The sequence below is a fragment of the Colletotrichum jinshuiense genome, chromosome 5, assembly GCF_051148585.1.
Source record: "Colletotrichum jinshuiense chromosome 5, complete sequence".
Lineage (NCBI taxonomy): Eukaryota > Fungi > Ascomycota > Sordariomycetes > Glomerellales > Glomerellaceae > Colletotrichum > Colletotrichum jinshuiense.
In genome coordinates this window covers 3,800,526-3,820,756 of record NC_139312.1, presented here as the reverse complement: position 1 = coordinate 3,820,756, position 20,231 = coordinate 3,800,526, and the positions used below count along the sequence as shown (strand labels likewise).

Sequence of the window (20,231 nt, the reverse complement as noted above, 5' to 3'; positions counted from 1 at the left end):
GTAGAAAAGGGCGTCGTCGAGTAGCCCGACACCAAGGGGAAACCCCATGAACGGGATTTTCCGTCTTGGGCTTGCCCCCGAGGCACATGGCAGCATAGAGTTTACCTGTAGCAGATGGCATGCACGGCGAAAAGGCAAAAAAAAAGAGTAAGCATCGTAACAATTACATTGTTGAGCCAGGTCGCAGCGAGTGACTGCGACAACACGGGCTGAAGCGAGCAAACAGGCGGTTTTTTAGTAAGCACTTTGGCATTAGCCCCTGATGTCGAGACATGATAGAATTTTACCAGACGCCCAAAAAATGCAGTAAGAGAGTCATATTTCCCATTCCCTGGACGCCGTGAATTAATGATGGTCTTGCCCGGCTTGGCCGTTGCCATTCCTTTCCGCCCCACCTTCCTTGGACGCATTGGTCCCCAAGACCAACGCCTTGAAGTCGGCGTTGCTCTTCATCGGTTTCCGAATCTCTGTCTCCCCACCGCCGGCACCGTTGACCTTGGCTTCTGTTTGTGACGCTCCCGCACCCTTGCCTCCCGCGCCTATCGCCTTGGGCAAAAATCCCAACCCTCGCTTGGCGCCGCCTTTGCCCAGAACCGGCCGCTTGACGGCCGTGGGCGGCGGGATGAAGGCGGCGCCGTTACCGCCGCTCCTGGGGGCCGCAGGCTTGTCGCCCTGCTTCTTCCCGCCAGCGCCGTAGACGATCTTCTCGGTCCGCATCTCCCCCTTTGAATGCTTGAGTTCCTCGACAGACCCCGTCCGCAATTTGCGGCCGTCCAAGACATACCCGTCAAGCTGGAGCGCTGCGCGCCCTGCGCTCGGCTCATCCTCGAATTCGATCTTGGCACCGCCGTGACTAGGCTGGAGAATGAGGCTCTTGAATCCTCCGACTTTCTCAACAATCTCCTTCACTCGTGCATCGTTGACTGTGTCAGGGATGCCCAAAAGGGCGATGGTCCGCGAGGCGATTTCAGCCCGATTCGGCCCGGCCTGACGGGCCTGCGAGGCATCGCCGTTGCTGTCTGCCATCGTTTGGTCACCTTCCTCGTCCCGACTTGGTGCTGGAGAGGCGCCCTCTTTCGAGATGGCCGCCGTTCTCTTGAAGATGCTCGGGGTAGAGATCTGCACAGACATGATGCTATTGCGGAGCTTGGCCTTGTCGAGCTCGGAAGCAGCAGTCTGGGCCTGGTCCTTGCTTTCCATCTCTACGTACGCCACACCGTGGCCCTTGCCGGCCTTGTTCCGTGGGATGTTGATACGCTTCACGGTGCCGTACTTGGAAAACACCTTTTCGACGTCATCTTCAACGGCCGCCGGGTCGAGGTCGGTAATGTGGAGTTCGCGGCCTTCCTCGATGGCTCCCTCGCGCTTCTTTGCACGGGACGGATCCGAGTACATTGCCATCAGCTTAAACTTGCCGTCTAGAACAGTGCCGTGCTTTTGCGTGGCCTTGGCGGAAGCGGCACGGTCTTGGAAAGTGATGTAACTGAACCGTCGACGAACGTTGCCCTTCAGGCTGGGCATCCGTATGCCCAGTATATCGCCACAGTCTTGGAAGAGGTTGCTGAGGTACGTCTTGTCCGCCGTCGGTGGGTAGTTGGTGACGTAGACCGTCAAATCAGTGCCGGGCTGAACGCTAATCTGGGATGTCCCAAAGTATTTTCCGTCTCTGAGGAGCGCCGACTGCGCCTCTTCCGGGGTCCTGAATTCTACCATGACTGTCTGGGTATGGTCTTGAGGGTCAATGGCCGGGTCCGTTACGTCTACTAGGTGACCGTACTCTTTGAAATACTGCCGTATTTTCGTTTTTGTTGTTTCTGCAGGAAGTTTGCTGACGAGAACCGATGTGTTCTCCCGGTCCCTTTTCAGACTCTGCTGTTTCAGCAACGTCTCCGTCTCTGCTGCAGCATCGCTCTTTGCCCTCTTGCTGGATGTCACATCGGCAACATCGGCTTCGTCTTCACGTTTCCTTTTGGAGCTGAGGGACGAATCGTCGTCTGCCGCCTCGACTGCGTAGGCTGCTTGTTGTTCCTGTGTCTGAGCTGCGTAGTACTCTGCCGCCTGAGCAGCCTCTCTCTCTCGCCGCTTCGCAACCTCCTTGCGAGTTTCGTAGACGGTATCGATGGCGATGCGGACCGTACTTGGGAGCTCGTAGTCGTTGCAGTGTTGGACATAGACATCAATGACTCTCTCGGGCCAGTCCAAGGTCTTTCTCTTGATGGCCCTTCCAAGCACAGCCGTGGCCACCGACGGCACCCTCAAACCGATAGCGGCAGTGGACGGCGTAGGGCTTCGATCTTTTCCATTGGAGGCGAAAATCATCATTTCCCATAGATAATAATTCAGCCAGAAGTCGTAGCTGTCGGCGTATAGCTGCTTCTCTGCCAGCTTGTGCCACTCGCTCCTGGCCTCGTCGATGAAGTGCTTCTTCTCGGTCAGGTACTGTATGTAGATGCGCTCCAGACGGAAATTTGGGTCCCCTCGGTAGCTATCACCATAGCGGTGTTTCGCTTGGTCGACGAACTCGAGCGCGGCGCGCAACCCCATATCCGCAATGTCCACGTCCTCGTCGGTGGCGTTCAGATCCATGGCTTTTCGCTTGAGGAACCCGCACCAGGCAGCGTACATGTCGAGAAGCGCGGCCATACCGTTCTTGTAGAGCTCGGGGTTGCTGGTGGCTTTGTGTTTTATTTGCTCGATTTCGTTAAAGGGGAGCTTGGCGTCCTCGGCAGTCAAAATGTAACGCGACCAAATTGCTCCAGACCAGGGGCAATGGTCAACGGCTCGGCGCAGAACATCAACCATGCCTTGAGGTGATTGCGCGTAGGTCCCAGAGGTCGACAGAAACCGGACGTATTCGTTCCATATGGTGTCATCAAAGGCATACACGCCAGTCAAGGCTCTGGCGTAAAGACCCCGGCAGAGGTCGCCGGTGGCCTCGGGGTGTTTGTTACTTCTCTTGCTCTGGGCGCACTCCCATTCGAGGTACTCCTTGAGCAGAGTGCGGTACACGTCGTCTTTATTTTCTCGCTGGGCTTGTTTCAGCTTCAACTCGAACATGTCACGGTCTTCGGTCAGCTTCTTGGCCTCTTGCGACTTGACGTTGGCGGTTACGCTCTGCATTGTCTCCTCCCATACAGCCTTATTGTAGGTCGACAGAAACTCGGAGAAGGCCTGGGCGGTGTTGTCGCGAGTGACGTGTGGGACCTGCAAGCGGTCGGTGTACAGGTAGGTGATGCGCCGGATGCCTTCGGCGGTGCGCGAGCGCGCGAGTAGGCCGCTCTCGAGGGCGATCCATTGATCCCACAGCTCGTGGCTGTCGCTGATGCGGTACAGGATGGCCTCGTAGCCCTGCTGCCAGAGACTGAGGGCGGCATTGAGAGAGAAGAGCTCGCAGCCCATGTGGCGTTCCTCGTCAGACCATCCCGATTCGTGGGACTGGCTGTCGATGTAGAGAGACCAGAAGTATTCGCAGTATGCGCGCCAAACCTTGACGCTGTTGGGCTCGGCCTCGACGGCAAGCTTGAACAGCTCGATGGCGTGGACGCGCTTTTCCAGATCGTTGGCGTGTCGGCTGTGCTCAGCGACGTAGTCCACCCATTTGTCCTCCCCTACCGGCAGGGTCGCCATCTTGCAGAAATCGTGGGGCCGTCAGCAAACGAACCATGGGCGACGCGGTTGAGCAGGTTGTGCGTGATGTGTTGGCGCGCCCTGGTGAGGTGCTTGGAAATATGCGACGAGGGGGGGGTGTGTGTGTGTTTTTTGTTGAAGAAAAGTAGAGCTTGGACGGTCGGGCGGCCAGGGAACAAATTGAGCTTCGGAAGCTTCTGGGAGGGGCCGCGATGGGCGGTGGCGGGATGGTGATGTCTATGCGACGGGCCAGCGAGACAATGCCTGATGCGGCACTGGCAGGATTGAATTTTGAGTGACGGACCGTCGATGGGATCGCGGCAACGTGCTCTGTAAGGGGAAAGGGAATGTTCGAAAAAGTGGCCGACAGAAATTGGTCCGCGCCGGTACCCAAGCACACACACACTCTCTCTCTCTCTTTCACACTCGCACTCCTCACTCACACAGTAGATAGCAGACAGTACGGTGGAGGTGCTAAGGCTAACGCAAGGATGGTAAGGTCAGGGAAAGGTAAAGGTTGGGAGAGGCAGCATTCCCTCTCCCCAAGCAGCAAATCGGTTGTCGATCCTCAGGCCCTTTTTTTTTTCTTTTTTTTTCTCTTCCTTTTTTGCTGGGTCCTTGAACGGCAGCTGCAGCTGTTGAGATTTGAGCCGACTCGATTGCGTGGGGCGGACGGCGGAGAAGGTGTCGAAATGTCGCGTCACTGGACATGCACGGTGTCGGCCGCGAACCGGCACGGTAGGTCCAGACGCCGGGAGAACTTTTGGGCTGCTACTCAGGGCAGTCTTGCAGGGGGTGGGGAGGTGCCAACGGCTGACGGGAAGTCCGAACCTCACGAGGCGAGGCGCCGTCCCGTCCAGCAGGGCCCAGTGGATTTGAGCCCCGAAATGCGCGATGGACTGTGGGGTTTAAAGGTACTAACTTCACCATGGGTGGTATTCCGCAGGGCGACTGCACTGTGAGGCATGTAAGGTCGAGGCACGGACGGGAGTTCCACCGGCCGCATACTGTGCGGGCCCACCATGCGTCGGGTCGAGGACCGATGTCATTGGACGTTTGTATTATATAAGCGGTACCGGAGGACAACTCTAGCGGGTGACCGGTTACTGATCACAGAGAAAACTGACACCTAATACCAGGTCCAGGTCGCATCTATCCACTCGCCGGCTACTTGTACATACATACACGTTTGCTCTTGACTTTGTTGCATCGCGTCGCATCGCATCGCATAATACCACATCCCATCGTTCAGCCTCTGTCTGCTTTTGCCAAAGCGAGAGACCAGTTGCCGCGCCGCTGCCGCCTTGCCAAACAGGCCAGGAACTCACAGGCTTACCTTATGCATACGTAACGTCGCCAGAGAGAGATGAAATGTGGAATGTGCACCGGGCTTCCAAGCAAAGCCCGCGTATTCCCGGGGCAATGCTGCGCCGCAGCCCGTCGCTTTTGGTCGCCCCGTCCAGCCTTCCTTCCTCTGCTTCCTTCCTCCTTATCAGACTACTATGGTAGAGGAGGCCGTGTAAAAAGATTCCTAGTGGCTGAACTCTATCTCGTTTGTCTCACCTGTCTAGCCGTTCCTTACCTTACCTTCGATTGGGCAAGACACCCGCCCATTGGCCTCGACGGGGCTTGGCATCCCAGGTGACATGCCGATGTGCCGGTGAAAGCAATATTCGACTCCTCTCGCGTCCTTGTCCACCACGCGAAGGCTCGGATTGATCGCGCTTTTCTGCCAATTCGGGTTATTTATACTAATGCGAGGAAACAGTGGGCGGGCATGTTCCACAACAGACTCTGGGACGGATTGATGCGTGGCCATCCTCCCAGCTGTCCTCTCCCCCCATTTTGCCCAACACAGCGGGCTATTCTTGGCAATCCGAGAGATCCCCAGCGCTAACCTCGCTGTGGGATGAGGTCATTGTCTTTGCAGCCAAGTCGCTTTTCCTAAGCGAAACACTGCCGGGCGAGCACTGTACGACCAGCCAGCCCCCTTTAGCTTCATGAGGCTAGTCGTCTTCCTCGACCACCAGCAACAACGTCAAATCAAACATGCCAGCCGCCTTATGTAAGACACCAGACATGTAGGGGGGAGAAAGAATTGCACCCCGACACCCTAACCACCGGAACTGGCTCCGGACCCCGGTCCGATCTGAAGGACCCTGAATACTTACGATTCCTTTCACCAAAGGTCCGTCCAGTGTCTTCGAAGCAATCACCAATGGGGCACTGCTGATTGCCTTGGGTTGTCCTCCGTGCATGATGAGATCGCCCCATTTTCTTTCCACGTCTACGGACACTGCGGGCACAGTGCACGCTGGCGGCATCCAGTGCCCGCCCTGTCTTTCTTCTGTAGCATTCCCAGCATCCGAGTCCTTTGCCCGGACAGCCGGGACCCGGCCCGGGGTATTGAGGGAGCCCGGTCTCACTGCGCCGTTCCGCCCGGGCCCTGCCACGCCACGAGTTGGACTCAAGTACTCAAGTATAGCAGTTCAGTCGGGAGGGACACAGTCGCGCAGGCGGGAGAGCATTGTCGGGCCCTATTTTGGCATTCTATTGGTGCCAAGGTGTTGATTGCTGTCAGCATTAGGCAGCAGGTGTCTCCAAGTACTACTACCGTGACACGCGGGAAACCAGTGATTGCTTCCGTGTTTCCAGCCTTCCCTCCCAACACCGCCAAAGGCGTGGCCCACCCCGTTGCGGTCGCCAACGCTGCATATATACAGCAATGAAGTCAAGGCAGCGAGAAATCATATATCCCAATTTTTTATTATGATTTTTATTTTTTTTATTTTTTTTTCGTCTGTTGCAATTTTCCCCCCTTTCATTCGGGATCGTGTCCCCCCCCTCCGGCAACCCCAATCCTTCCAACCAATTCGGATACCATGTGCTGTAGCATACCTACAACACTGAGGGCATTCGCCAGTACTCCGTACACAGCTGCTATATTCACGCTCAGTCCACCTATATGCACTAGATGGCAGTGTGTGCATGCGTTATACGTTTGTGCTTCCGTCATTTCCACGCCGTGTTTGCCGACAAGGCCAAGGCGCGTCCCTTTTTGCATGACAGGATATATTGTTTAATAGACTCAGCCATCAGACTCGAGACGGGAATGGGGTGCTTCCAGGGAATGGAGCAGGGATCCTGGGCAGCTGACCGTTGCAGACGTGAACAGGCTCGCCCATCAGCCCTGGGCCCAGCGTTACAGCGGCCCCCCGACGGGTTTATGCACACAGGGGATGCTTGCCTCGGGGCAATGCAAGCCTCGTTCCAGTGCAGCGCAGTTGCCCGTCCAGGCGGAAGAGGAACAAGAAGGCGCAGAGCTCTCTCTGGAGCCATGTACGGCGCCCCCAAGATGTGTATTTGTAGGCGAGCATTTTGTAGTTTACGGATTGCGCAGACATGACTTATTTGCTGTGGTGCGTGCACCCGGAGTGCTGGCTGCCAGCGGCGACGCCGTGAAGTGGACAAGACACGGCGTTTGCACAGCAAGCGAGGCCATCTATCGAAGGCGGCGTCAAATACCGGGCAGAGATGAAGGGGCATAAATGAAGGAAGCCTGCCAAGGAGCAGACAGCACAGCGGAACGGCAGCATCTGTATGCGAGGTGGCTTGCGTGCGACAGATGGTGACACGAGGGACGGCGTCGACTATTGCTTATTCTCCCTCACCACTGCTTCGGCGAAGCTGCGTCACCGGCTGCGGCACGCACAGGTCCGTCGCGGTCACGCCGTGCATCGTTCCGCAGCCATGGCCATGATGAATACCGACTGATGGCGCATGGTGCCGTTGACAACGTACATGGACACTCGGGCTTCAAGGCAAGGAGCGCACGGGAGGTCCGACGTCGCACCGGGGAGGCCGGTCATACCCAGTTATACCCAGGGCGCACGAGTCGAAAAAAGATGGTGGACGGAAATCACGAGTCGAAAAATCGAATCGACCAGAGTGAGGGGAGGCCGTCGATGGATGTCCAGGTCAAGTCGGTGCTTGCGGGGAGGGGGGGCTAGGCGTTGAAACAGGAGCGCAAGGGGGGCCAAGAGGGCGGTACTTGTACTCCCTATTCAGAAGGTGCAACGTGGGGGTTAATGGCCAAGAAGGGCCCCATGGTTGCAGGCGGCGGCCGAGGCGTTGCAATTGACCGTTGCAATCAACTATGCTGGCCAGGGCAACCGAACCGTGACCTGCTACTTTGCCGCAGTACGAGCAGCGAAAGGGCAGGATTTGGTAGGCAGAAGCAGGATGCAGACGACGCCGAATATTACGGGAACGTCTCCCGTCGTCTGTCTCTGGCGCTCTTTCAGGCGTTCTTAAACGTCATGCATCTGTACTCGGCGTGCCGTCCACATGCTGATGGGATTTATCCCGGCTCGCGCGGCGCTGGGCTACGATGGAATCATGTAGGGGGTCGGTCTTTGCGTAAGGCGAGGGCAACTCCCGTCAAGACGTCAGGTCAGGGTGTCAAGCCGAATGACGAACGACGACGAACGAGGTCACGACGGGGGAGGGAGTGCCGCAGCGCCACCAGCATCCGCAACTCAATTCATGCGGCCGGGTGGAACGTGGAGCTTCCTGCTTTCCTCTTTGAGCACCGGAGTCTCCTCTATTTTTCCCTTTCCATCCCAAGTATCTCACGTATGGGTCAGGTGACCGAAGCATTTTGGAGACATCACTTTATCGGATGACGATCTTGGGTGCTTACTGGGCGAGGTGCGTGCGAAATGGATTCGATCGTGTTGGTTCCCGTTAGGGGAGACTCGAGTTCTCTTTTTTTTCCCCTTCCGAGATGCTATACAATATACACAGCAGTTCCTAGACGAAACAAGTGATGCGCGCAGTGATAAGCGACGGGTACCGCGACACACAAGGAAACCCGGCGAAGATCGTCCTCGGCACCACTGATTCATTTCGATGATACTAACGGGGGATATTCTGTATCGACTGGAAATCGGCCGCATCCTGCGCGTACACTCCAACAGCACCATAGCCGCCACCACCACCATAGCCAGTACCACCTGTTGCCGGCCCATTTGGCCCCCTCTGCTTTGACTGCGCCCCCGTGTCGCAACTACGGACGACTCCTGCCCAACCCCCTGACTAACAGTAGGGGAATTGCTAACTGGGTAGTCAGAATTGGGATAGGAGGGAAGGGGGGGGCTAAATATCGGACCAGGTCTTGTCTGGGATGTGATGGGCAACGCCTTCTTGCGTGGCTTGTCTTGCGCGGCTTGCTTGTTCAGAAATAGCCTCGAGTGCTCTGATAGGATGGTGCAGGTGCCAACCCCCAACGGCACAGCTATATGATTACAACCTAAGATGTGCAAGCCGGGCCAACACGATGCATTGCAACTTGGAGTCCGCCTCGTATAGCATACATAGCACTCTCTGCATTTTGGAGTGCAGTGTGCTGCAGAAGCGCCGAGTTTCTGACGAGCTGGAAGTTTAGATGGCTTCAAGGGGTCCGTTCGTTCAAGATGCACCCATCCACAAAAGTGAAAGGATAGGTCGTCACCGCGCCCATCTGACCCATTCCTGGACAATTGTTAGATGAAAATAAAATAAAAAACTATTTTGGTAGGCTTTTAGGTTGAATTACGGTACATCTGGATCCACGACTTGAATCGAACCTTTTCGACCTCTCTTCTTTTTTTTCTTTTTTTGGTGGTAGCCAGTGCCGTTCGCAAGGTGTCCCTCTTCTTTCCCCTCCATTGAACGTCATCCCTGGGTCCCCATTTCCATTTCCGCGACCCCTGACAAGTGGATTAGTCCTGTCTGCCAGCGCGGTAGTCTCCCTCAGATCGGATCCAGACCCAGTTGGGGCGTTCCATCTGAATTCGACCCAATAGAGTTGAGTCAAGCCAGGATATCCTAGTCCGCGTGGCTTACTATGCGCTTTACTGCAAATGGCAGCCAACCGCCAAACTCCAACCGCACCTCCTCCCCTTAACAGGCCTCGAGTACTTTCGACACCATCTTGATCTTCTTCAAGCTGCACAACGAAAGGATGTGCGCCAGGGGTTCTTGCATCGACAGACTACCTACCGAGCGGAGAGCGGGGGGGAGGGGAGGGCGAGGATGGACGCTGGCCTCATGCACCTCGGGCCCTCCCCTTCCTTTTCTCTCGTTTCCATGCAGGTTTCCTTCCCTACCTCATACAGGCAAGGGACGGACTGACGGACTGACTGCCTGACTGTGTCTTGCCCGCCCGAACACATCAACATCATGCTGAATCTGTCTCCCTTCCTACTAGACCGCAAGTCCCTCCTCCAGCCCAGGCAGCCAAGGTTGGCTCAGCTCCAATTCGGCTCTCCTTCCCTCGTCTTACCTTGTTGTCTTTACAGCGGTGTTCCGGACGCTTCCTCTTGACAGATTACCAAACCCCACCTGCCTACTTCAGGGTGAAGTTGCTCAGACCTCGACCGTGATGGAGATTGAATCTGTCAGAACACGCCCAAAGTTGGCTAACTTATCTGACGCGATGACACTAATTAAACATGGACGCGACGAGATGCGCCCCCCGCACGGCTGTCAACTGCAAACATTGATCGAAAGGGGGCCCCCGGGAAGTTCCTGCTTCGCTCGCTCTGGCTCTGTTCAGTAGGTGGCCCCCTCGTAGGCAGGTGGAAAGCATCTCCTTCCTCACGTAGGCGATGGTGTTCCTTTGCAAAGAGGGGCGGGTGTGGGCAAGTGCCTTCCCTCCCTGGAACCAATGGCCGTAACCGTGACCGCGATCCCTTCCCTCCTGGTCCCTTCCCAGTCGCGCTCCTCCCCCTCCCCTCTCTCGCCCGTCCCCTCCAACTCACATGCACTACTTCCTTCCCATCGGCTCGGGTGTATTCCCCTGCCATCCCATCCGATCTGATCCCGTCATGGTCTGTTCCCCCTTCCCTTTCTGGTGTGGCTCTGTCCCTGTTCTGGTCTTGCCCCGGTCCTGGTCCTGCCATGTCCCATCTTTGTCTAGTCCCTTCCGTGAGTCTTGCCTTTTTTAACATGGCAGTATCCCTCCCTCCATCTCCGTGACATATCACCCCTCACTCACTCTTGCTCTCCCTTCTCATTCCACGAGCCTCATCTACGGGCTTCTTCCCTTCTTGTCTCTCCACGGGGATCCTGTTTTTTTTCTATTCTGCTTCTTCTTCCCCTTCTTGACCTTCGGTCCCACCCCCGCCAGGACGCGTGCCTTTTCTCTTCCATTCCTCCCGCCTCGCCTCACCTCGACCGTTATTCTGTTGTCTTGGCCAACTTTGTTTCGTCTCCTGACCTGACTTGGACTCGTCTTTCCCTGCTGGTTCGTCCGCCTGCCGCCCTGTCGCAAACCAACTCACCTCACCCATCCCCGATATACCGATTCTTCTCGCTCTCTTGTTCGCCTCCTCCGTCACTCAGACCACCTTTCCAACTACGTCGCATAGTTCCCTTGTTGGTCTCTCCAACAGTGCCACGCTGCTTGTAAAAGGCTTGTCTCATTCACATCGGCGCCCTTCTTCTGCACCAGTGCTGGCACCAGCACCAGCCAGTGTCCGAGATTGGTGCTTCAGCCTCGAGACAGACCATGAGCTGCCGTGCGACGCTGTGACGGGTCTGGTCCTACTCACACCGCTGTCTTAAGACTTCGTGCCGGCCGCGCCGTATTTCTCTTGCATTCAAACGCCACACGTCAACCTGTCCTCATTCCTCTCATCTTCGCCCCATTACCTCTCACCATGAGGCGCCCAATCTGGGTTCAGATTACGGCTGTCGCCGCACTTCTCGGCCGTGTTTGCGCACAGTTGGATTCATTGCCACCATGCGGTGTAAGTCCTGTCCCACGCCATCTTGATGTTCACTCCTCCAGACGACCGCTGCCGAAATCTACACTGTCCATGTCAAAAGATCACTGGGCTGGAGGGGAAGGAACGCTGAAACGTCAGATCTGGCACTGTGAGCTAACGGCGCATACAGGTATCATGCGTCAACTCCGTCATCGCCAAAGGCTTTGGTTGCGCCTCAGGAGACAACACTTGTCTCTGCAAGCAACAAGACTTCGTTTTTGGTGTTCGGGATTGTGCCTCGCAGTCATGCGGTGCAGATGAGGCCCCCAAGATCAACGATTACGTGACAGGGCTTTGCGCAAGTAAGAACATCACCTCAATCACTAGGTTGATTGGAGCATCACTGACATCCCATGATAGCTGCCACTCAGGTACTGCCTGTCTCAACGCCACCTGCTCCCAGCCCGTCACCTTCCACACCTGCGGAACCGCAAACTACGCCTCCGCCGGCACCCTCATCAACCCTTCAACCATCCTCCCCACCGGCCACAACAGTTCAGACCAGCGCTGGCGAAACTCGCGCTTCATCCGAGCCCCCAAAATCACTACCATCGGAAGCATCGAGCAAAGGAGTTTCCGAGGCTGCAGAGGCCACTCAGCTTCCGACTACCACGCCCACCACTCTGGTAAGTTACCAACCCTAGTCTGGAATGAAGTAGTGATGAAATTGACCCGGTCGCCCATGCAGTCTACTTCCATCAAGTCGGTGTCGTCCACAGTCTCCAAGTCAACCACGTCCACTTCCACCGGGGCCCGTGCTTCACAATCTGGCTCGACCTCGGATGCCGGTGCAGAGCAACTGACTAATGATGCCGACGGCCTCTCTGTACCAGCCAAGGCTGGTATCGGAGCAGCCGCCGGCGTGGGCGTTCTGGCCATCGCGCTGGCTCTTTGGTTGCTCATTAGACGGCCAAGGAATCAGGCGCGCTCCTTACAAATCTCAGGCCCAATGCCAGGATCGGGAAGAGATTATACAGGAGGCTTTGTAGGCATGGTGCAGAAAAACAACTCCGAGCTGGAGCTGAGGTCGAGAAGGTACGAAGACATGGTGCCACGCCAGTCGCCAAGGCACGTCATATAAGTGGACGAGCTTATTGCGTCGAGGCACCAGTCCGCTTCATGAACCAAATATCGTGCACAAGGTTTGCAGGCGGGCTTATGCTACGAGTTTCATGACCTGGGGTCATTTGCTGGGCATTGTTGCCAGCTATCCAGAACGAATCTCCCATCGTGTGCGCATGTATGCGGTCAAGTCGGACGGTATCTCTGTTATGAATTATGACTTGGACGATGTTTTATGCATGGTTAGTGCGAAGTAGAGAAAGGGTCGGTGGTCATTTGGCTCAGTATTATACCAAAAGGAGAGGTTGACATGCGTTGCACAAATGCACGCAGTGGCTTGGCTTGGGGGAAATGGATGGCGGGCGCAATGGATTCTATGACAGCTTTCATTGTACATATTCTTACAGTTTCTGAGTGATACAAGATGGTCTCCCAAGCATTTACGCGCATTAATATCGCCCAAGTGCTTTCAAGTCATGATTGACTACTACCACGTGTAGTAGGGTCTCTGTGCCGTCACTGGCCGATCAGGCAAATGAACCCAAGGCTTCCTCCGAGCCTGCTTGGCCAACCTCTCGGTGTGCTCCCGTATCCGCGTCTTCTCCTCCTTCAAAACGACCGAAATGCCTGCAATTTATGGTTAGCCGCGCAATAAAACAAGTGAAACGCAAGAAAGGGGCCGTCAAACGTACTAGTAGACGGAGACTGAATGATGCCAAATCTGCCTCTGCCCTTGTAGTCGAGCTCCTTCGATCTCCACGGCCCTCTGCCGACCCACGCCTGAGCAACATAGAGCTTTGTAGGGTCCTCGACAGTCAACGTCTTGCCGTCCTTGGTGAGGATCTTGACGGGCTTTGTCGATGAATCGCTGCTCTTTTCACCGGCGTTGCCCAGGCCCATGCCGCGTGTGACGACGGCCAAATCCCGCGCTTCTTCCAGCTGGTACTTGACCTCGGCCGCCATCTTCTTTTTGGAGTACGTCATCTGCAAGACCGCTTCCTCAAGAGACTTCCCCTGGATCTGGCGGGCAAGATGCACCAGCTTCTTGACGCTGGTCTCCAGGAAGGGACTCTTGTGAGACAGCTCCTTCTCGGTCTGCGCGATGCGCTCGGCGCGGCTGACGCGCCCGTTACGGCGAACCATCTGAATCACCTTCTTCCTCTCCCAGCGGAGGCGGCTTCGCGGATCGGGGTCGAGTCGCCATGCAGTGGTTTCGGGCGTCTTCAAGGAGGCTTGGCCCATGTCGGCCTTGGACCCCTTTTTGCCCTCGGACACGGCATCGTCCACTTCCTCCTCAAAGATGGAGCTGGAAAGCTGTGGCTGTTGTTGCTGAGCGAAGCGCTGGCGGACCTTTGGGTCGTCGAGATTCTCGCCTCCCGTCATGAGATCATCGGTCTGGCTGCGGCCACCGCGACGGCCGAAGAGGCCGCCGAAGCTCCATTTGTTTCGGACTTGAGTCGCCGGGCGCAATGGCAGGACGAAGGGTCGAGGAACTGGCCGTGTAACGGATTGGAGGGTTGAAGGAGCTAGGAGTCGAGGCAGGTTAGCTAACAGAAGATTGGTGTATAAATGGGGCGTATAGAATGGATTTGAAAGTGTCGGATAGGGTAAAAATGAGGCAATTGTAACATACCGGACAAGGCTAACCTCCTCGTGGGAAGGTTGAGGCTCATGGCTGCTACTGGGTTGCGCTGGTCGACTGCCAGCTAGCTACACATGCACACTTCACGGAGAAAAATGCTACGAGATCGGAAGATTCCATCCACGTACAGTCGCGACGGCCCGGGCGCCCCAGCAGGGATTAGCCGTGGTTGTTCCGAGGAGAGGATTACCTAAGGCTGCAAAACTGCAGCCGAGTCAAGCCAGCCAACCAGGCTGAGGCAGATTCAAACACCGAGGTGCTTAGCTAAGTCATCAGCGCGGGAAGCCCAGGAACGATTGCTTGACAAGGGGAGAATTTGACGTCACGTGATGACCCCATCGCGCGAATTCATCAGACCATTTCGAGCTCTCCGAAGACTTGAGCATCGTCAAATCACCCTCAGGTACACGAAATCTCGGCCCAATCGACTCCCACAACTCCCACCACACTCTACATAACAATGGCCGGCACTACCGCTGTCAAGCCCATCACGGGCGTACGTTTCTCGAATCAATTGGGCCCTTTTCCCCCCTGTCGCCGGGCCCGCGGAAGAGGGCAATCGTTGGCTAACGACGGATGATAGATGCTGCGACGCAACCTCGTTCTCGACCTTGGCATTGCTCTCGGTAAGACTCTCCACGGGCACAGCTGGTGCTTGCAGGCAGTCCGCTGCCGGCTGGAAAACGCCAGTCAATTGAAACTCGGCTTCCAGCCGGCATCCGCGCGCCAAATAGCAGCTCCAGGCTCCCACTCTTCCGTCCCGGCCCGAGTATCAATTGACTAACCTCACATCAGGTCTCGGCTTTGCCATGGCCAACGTCTACTGGTACGCGATGATCGACCCATGGCCCTCCTGACCCTACAGATCCACGAACTGAACGCACGATATAGGTACGGCTTCCACATGCCGCGCACGAACGCCCGCGACAGCTACTACGCCAAGCTGGAGCAGCAAAAGGCCGAGGCCCGTGGCCAGAAGGCATAAGCGAAAAATGATTGGTTACGATATTGGGGGAGGGGATGACGGTGGTGTGATAGATTGGCGGCGAGAGCGAGAGGGTATGTGGTCATAGACAAGATACAGGCTTCATCAGCTGGTCGACCGACCCCGATTGTACCATACACACCAGCAAATCGAGTCGAGAGTTTTTCTTATGCGCACGGCGCTGCGCGCTATCTGCTATGCCTACTTGTTGGGCTTCAGCAGTGACACCGTTTCCGTTCCTGTTCCATTGACCTCGGTTATAGATGGAAGGATGTTGCCGCGATGAGTCATGATTGGAGAAGCATAGCGCTGCAGAGGAGACCATCTTCTGAATAACCAAGTCCGTCTTTTGACCAAGGATGCAATGTCGGTATGATGGGTGCAGTGCGGTGGCTCTCGGGCGATATATGATGAAGTCAAGTGGAGTCAAGAGATGTCGGGTTTCATGCATTCTGTACGTCACGCGATCATGCAACCTGCCGCGGGACAAAATGTATATACAATCTGGGCAGCTCTAATTCCCTGTGCCTCCGATGCATCTGAGAAGTCATCTTGCGGGTTTCATAGCTGCATGGTTTGGACCTGGATCTTGTGCTTCTCATCGCATTGTTTGATGCAGCCAGCTATGGTCGAGATTGAACAACGTAAAGTAATGCTCTAAGGCAGGGGGAAGTAAATAAATGATGTCCACACCCGGCCATTTCTGGAAAAGGGAAAAAAAAATTGCACTTTTGGTTGACCCGTAAATCTGGAATGGGTTCATGGCAGTCTATGAGAAGATTCGGTGATGGTACAATGAAATACATGGTTGATTTCCCCGAGAACCCGACCTCATTCATCCTCCCAGGCCTGTGACCATTGATGGTATGAAGGCTCATTGCCGTTGCTATCCTTTGCCTTGCCTCCTTCTGGCTTTTGTGGACTTTGATAAGTCTCGGCGTTCAAACTTTCCCAGGCCGTGGTTTCAACTGTAAAGGTGCCCTTTTTGTCCTGACACCTGTTTCCAGCGGGTGAAAACCCCAGCGCGGTCAGCCAACCAGAACATCAACAGATGCGATACACACAACAACAACAATAACCACAAATCATATCAACGACGAAGAAGACGGAGGCGAAAGAGAAACCAGAAGGAATAAGACTCACTGCCGGAAGAGGCGGTGTATAGGCCAGCAACGCACCGGGCTATTGGGGGACTCGGGGTTTGCGACGAAGCACCTGAACTGCGTCATCTCTTTTAACGCGCACTTGGTCAGGTCGACGTCGGCGCCCCCCGGGAGCTTGCGCTTCTTGCCCTTGATATCCGCCTGGACGTGCAGCTCCAGCTTTGATGCCGGGAAAGCTGCGCACGGCGGCGACATCTCGACAGCGGCGACAGTCGGCAGTGGCAGCGGCAGCGGCGGCAGTGAAGGCAACGGGCAGTTATGGAGATGCCTTCGGCAGAGGCGATGAACGGCGCAAGGCTGCTCGGAGACGTGGAAGAGGCCAACCTTGAAGAGGTACGTGACCGCGATTCCGTTTCGTATTTTTCTTGTTACAGGGCGGGGGGAGTCGGGGCGGTGCGTCTTCAGTTGATTACAATCGATGCGAGAGAGAGCCCGGTCTACGCCTGCATGGTGGGATGTTTTTCGTCAAAGTTTCTGGCCCGTGAACCGGGGCCGAAATACTCTTACGACGCTCGCCTTTTCGCCATCCTTGATCAAGCCATCATGATCACAATCCAAACCTAGCCTTTCGCCCCCAACTCACCTCATATTTTATTTAACTACAGATGTTGTACATGTGGACGGGTCATTGCTGACGCTCGACTTCTCAGATTCTGATTGCCCTCCGCACAGCACTCAACCCCGATGCATCATCCAGACACCCCAAGTCGTATCCCGTCCCGGGCCTGGATGCCCTCGTCGCCCGCAATTTCCGCGCAACGAAGTCCGCCCAGCTGGCCGTGACCGGCCGTCAGCTTCCCCTCATCTACGCACTCATCTCGGCTCTCGTGTCGGCGCCCCACGACAAGACGGTCCTGGTGCTTGACACGCAGCATCGCTTCGACGCAACACGCCTCACCTGTGACCCAGAAAACCTCCATCACGTCTACGTGCATCGCCCGGCCCTTCGCCATGCCATGTCGGGTAGCCATAGCGGCGGCGCCGGCACCGGCCCCGAGCAGGTCCGGGAGCTCGTCGCGGCGGCCGAGAACTGGATGCTCTACGGCGGCCACGACAGCGGCGCCCGCGAGTGGTGGGGGACCATAGTCATCGGCGCCCTCGGCGCCGGGGATGTCACGGCCGCGTGGAAAGGCTGGCTGAGGGTCGACCGCGACAACGTCCCCGGTTTCTCCCTCGGCTGCAGCGCGAAGGAGGCCATGGCCGATCGCCAGAGGCGCCAGGAAGCCGTCGACGCTGCCCCATGGGCTGCCTCTTCGCAGTGGGGAAGTTCCACCTTCGTAGAGTCTACTGCAACGCCCGCCCGAGAGCTGTAGCTACTGGGTCATGGAGATCATGGAAGAGGATGCGGAGGAGAGGGAAAAAGAGGAGGAGAGGCCGGTGGGGACCGGGGGATGGAGGGGGGGAGTGTGCACGTAGACGGAGAACTTTCACACCCTTCCCTTCCATCTTCCCCTCCTTCTGCACCTCGCCCCCATCGCCATCCGCAAATCCACCTTACCCACAAACCAAACCCACCGAAACAACGACGAATCATGCGATTTGAACGTCGATGGGGGGGACCGCCCGCGGAGTCCCATTGAAGTCGGTGATGGATGTAGCTGCTCGGGCAGCGTAAGGAAGTGAGATATGCGCCAACATCAACAGCGGCCGGGTCTTGGCGCGCGCGCCCCTGCATGGGAACGGCGCGGCGCCAGGCCGCGAATGACGGTGTTTTACAGGCTGGGCAGTCGGGCCTAGGCGGACAGGAACAGGTTCCCTTTGCCGGCATTCCTGTCCCGGCTTGTTGCTACACGCTCGGGCGATCGCTGAGAGCCAATGGCGGCTGCACGACGGTGAGGCTGGCCACGGCAACGGCGCGAAACTTGCTGCCCAGCTTTATCACCCAAGCCGACTTGGCTCCTCAAGAGATCTCCCAGTGTGTCAGACCACGGCCATGGATCCAACAACCCCTGCAGCCTTTTTGTAGTTGGAAACTTTACATCACTAGTGAGGGGGGGGACTTTGGAGGAGAGCCGCATCTTGCGAGGTTGAAAGGAAAAGAAACATAGATTTTACTGGCGGCAAACAGCGCCTGTTATGTGTCATGTATCTAGTCTGCTGTCTGCTGATCGCATCTACGCCCTAGTATGATTCTAGCCGTGATGCTGTCCCATCTGATAACGCCTGTGGTATCACAATTTTTACTCCGGAAAAAAAAAAAGGAAAAAAAGAGAGAAAACACCAAATAAAAACAGAGAAAGTACAGGGCCAATGACTCGCTAAAAAACCGGCCCAATCCCAAGTATCACGCGGCGATGTATGTGGAAGCGCGCGCAGCCCTTAACCCAGAATGGGCTGGCTTCGCTCCTCGAGAGGGGTGAGCACGGCGCTGTCCATCTCGTGAAGGGCCCGCAAGCAGTTTTGCTCGCCGAGCACGTCCTTCTTGAGGGAGGAGACGACGCGCTTGCGGATCTCTCGCTGGATCCCGTAGCGCACGGCGTCCAAGACGGTGGGCACGGTGGCCCTGGGCTTGTAGGCCGGCTCGGTGCCGTCCTGGTAGACGCCGGTCTTGACGAGGATGCTGTGCCACTCGTTGTCGGACTGCTCGTTGAAGGCGTTGGTGCCGCGGATGTCGCTCTCGGGGGTGTCGCCGACGAAGTAGACGGTGTCGGGCGGCACGTTGAGGCCGTGCTGCTGGCGCCTCCACTGCTGCAGCAGCCTCGTGGCGAACTCGAACGTGCTGACCTGGGGCTTGCCGAAGGCGTGCGTGTGCAGCGTGCCCTTCTTCTTGGTCACGTCCTTGAAGATGACCTCGAGCATGCGGCGCAGGGCGCCCATGCCGAGGCGGACGTTGTCGTGGGCCGCCGACCAGACGACGTCGTTGTGGGAGAAGTAGATTGGCGGGCCCTCGTCCAGGGTCTCGCTCAGGGTGCCGAGGCGCCCGCCCTTGGACATGGCCAGGTCGAGCATGATCTGGATGTCGCTGGCCCACTCGCGCGAGTCGGCGAAGACGAAGACGGCCTCGATGGTGATGCTGGAGAAGTCGCGCTCGCGGGAGTTTGTGTACTCGTCCGGGGTGAGCTTCCTGAAGGGCGTGGTCGCCGAGTTGTGGCGGATGATGTCGCCGGGGGTGATGACGTCCTTGAAGCCGTAGCCCTCGGCCACCTGGCGGCACTTCTCGCCCTCGCCGCCGATGACGAGGACGGTGTTGAAGCGCTCGGCCATTTCCCTCATGGGGGTGTGGCCGCAGATGAACTGCGCGGGGGAGATTTCAATCTCCATCTGCTTGGACAGGTCGCCGCATCTCTCCTCTTCGGTCTTGCCGCCGCCGTTGGTGAGGAAGATGTACGGGCTGCGAGACGATGTTCATGTCAGCCGTGGATCGGGGTAGAAGTGGGGCCGACGGGGTCCCGCCCGCAGCAGCGGCCAAGAACCCGCAGAAACGGTTTTGGGGGAAAAGCGAACTTACATTTGGATGCCGTATTCGTTATCGCCGTTGAGCACCTTCATGGCCTCAATGGCCTCCGGGATAGCACGGCCGCCTCTGATGAGAACGCCATCAATGTCAAAGGCGAATGCGAAGCTGTCGGCGACCGGGGCGTCATTTGTGGGGGTGACTGGTGAAAGGGCGCCGGCAGGGCTGCCGAGAAGGGACGTGCCAGTAGAGCCGCCGGCAGAGCCGTCGAGGGAAGACTCGGGTGTGCTCAGGGCCAGGTTGTCGAGTTCCTTCCGCGCAGCAGCGATGCCCTCGATGAAGCTGCCGGTGGACGAAGCTCTGTGGTGAGGCATGTTGGATAGATGATTTGGGATGTTGAAGTGTGATGTTGAAGAAGCCCCAGACTTTTGTATCGCACAATGTAGAAAAGGGGAAGAAGAGAAAGAGATGAAAGAAGCCTAAGCTTTTTTAGATGGGAAACCTTTTGGCAACTTTGGTGATGCTCAAAGAGGATAATGAAGCAGGA

The 20,231-nt window shown here is 56.7% G+C and overlaps 7 protein-coding genes across 7 annotated transcripts; 3 read left to right on the top strand and 4 right to left on the bottom strand.

Annotated features, from left to right (window-relative positions):
- Nucleotides 1–345: 345 nt before the first annotated feature.
- Nucleotides 346–3,627, bottom strand: EsH8_V_000918 (U6 snRNP complex subunit PRP24; the record flags this gene model as incomplete). The annotated part of the gene is made up of 1 exon (XM_083273434.1): nt 346–3,627. One exon carries the CDS (start codon nt 3,625–3,627, stop codon nt 346–348), a length of 3,282 nt encoding a protein of 1,093 aa, XP_083126149.1.
- A 7,703-nt stretch (nt 3,628–11,330) lies between these two features.
- EsH8_V_000917 (CFEM domain-containing protein) lies at nt 11,331–12,519 on the top strand (the record flags this gene model as incomplete). Its single annotated transcript, XM_083273433.1, has 3 exons — nt 11,331–11,420; nt 11,569–11,740; nt 11,810–12,519. The coding sequence occupies 3 exons, from the start codon at nt 11,331–11,333 to the stop codon at nt 12,517–12,519; spliced, it is 972 nt and encodes a 323-aa protein (XP_083126148.1).
- A 468-nt stretch (nt 12,520–12,987) lies between these two features.
- On the bottom strand, nt 12,988–14,173 carry EsH8_V_000916 (mitochondrial 54S ribosomal protein uL22m; the record flags this gene model as incomplete). The annotated part of the gene is made up of 3 exons (XM_083273432.1): nt 12,988–13,127; nt 13,193–14,026; nt 14,134–14,173. 3 exons carry the CDS (start codon nt 14,171–14,173, stop codon nt 12,988–12,990), a joined length of 1,014 nt encoding a protein of 337 aa, XP_083126147.1.
- Nucleotides 14,174–14,602: 429 nt separating this feature from the next.
- On the top strand, nt 14,603–15,127 carry EsH8_V_000915 (cytochrome c oxidase subunit VIIa; the record flags this gene model as incomplete). The annotated part of the gene is made up of 4 exons (XM_083273431.1): nt 14,603–14,638; nt 14,726–14,768; nt 14,938–14,968; nt 15,034–15,127. The coding sequence occupies 4 exons, from the start codon at nt 14,603–14,605 to the stop codon at nt 15,125–15,127; spliced, it is 204 nt and encodes a 67-aa protein (XP_083126146.1).
- A 1,139-nt stretch (nt 15,128–16,266) lies between these two features.
- On the bottom strand, nt 16,267–16,485 carry EsH8_V_000914 (uncharacterized protein; the record flags this gene model as incomplete). The annotated part of the gene is made up of 1 exon (XM_083273430.1): nt 16,267–16,485. One exon carries the CDS (start codon nt 16,483–16,485, stop codon nt 16,267–16,269), a length of 219 nt encoding a protein of 72 aa, XP_083126145.1.
- A 63-nt stretch (nt 16,486–16,548) lies between these two features.
- EsH8_V_000913 (uncharacterized protein) lies at nt 16,549–17,603 on the top strand (the record flags this gene model as incomplete). The annotated part of the gene is made up of 2 exons (XM_083273429.1): nt 16,549–16,623; nt 16,941–17,603. 2 exons carry the CDS (start codon nt 16,549–16,551, stop codon nt 17,601–17,603), a joined length of 738 nt encoding a protein of 245 aa, XP_083126144.1.
- A 1,006-nt stretch (nt 17,604–18,609) lies between these two features.
- EsH8_V_000912 (HAD-like domain-containing protein) lies at nt 18,610–20,058 on the bottom strand (the record flags this gene model as incomplete). The annotated part of the gene is made up of 2 exons (XM_083273428.1): nt 18,610–19,621; nt 19,739–20,058. 2 exons carry the CDS (start codon nt 20,056–20,058, stop codon nt 18,610–18,612), a joined length of 1,332 nt encoding a protein of 443 aa, XP_083126143.1.
- Between the last annotated feature and the right edge of the window lie 173 nt (nt 20,059–20,231).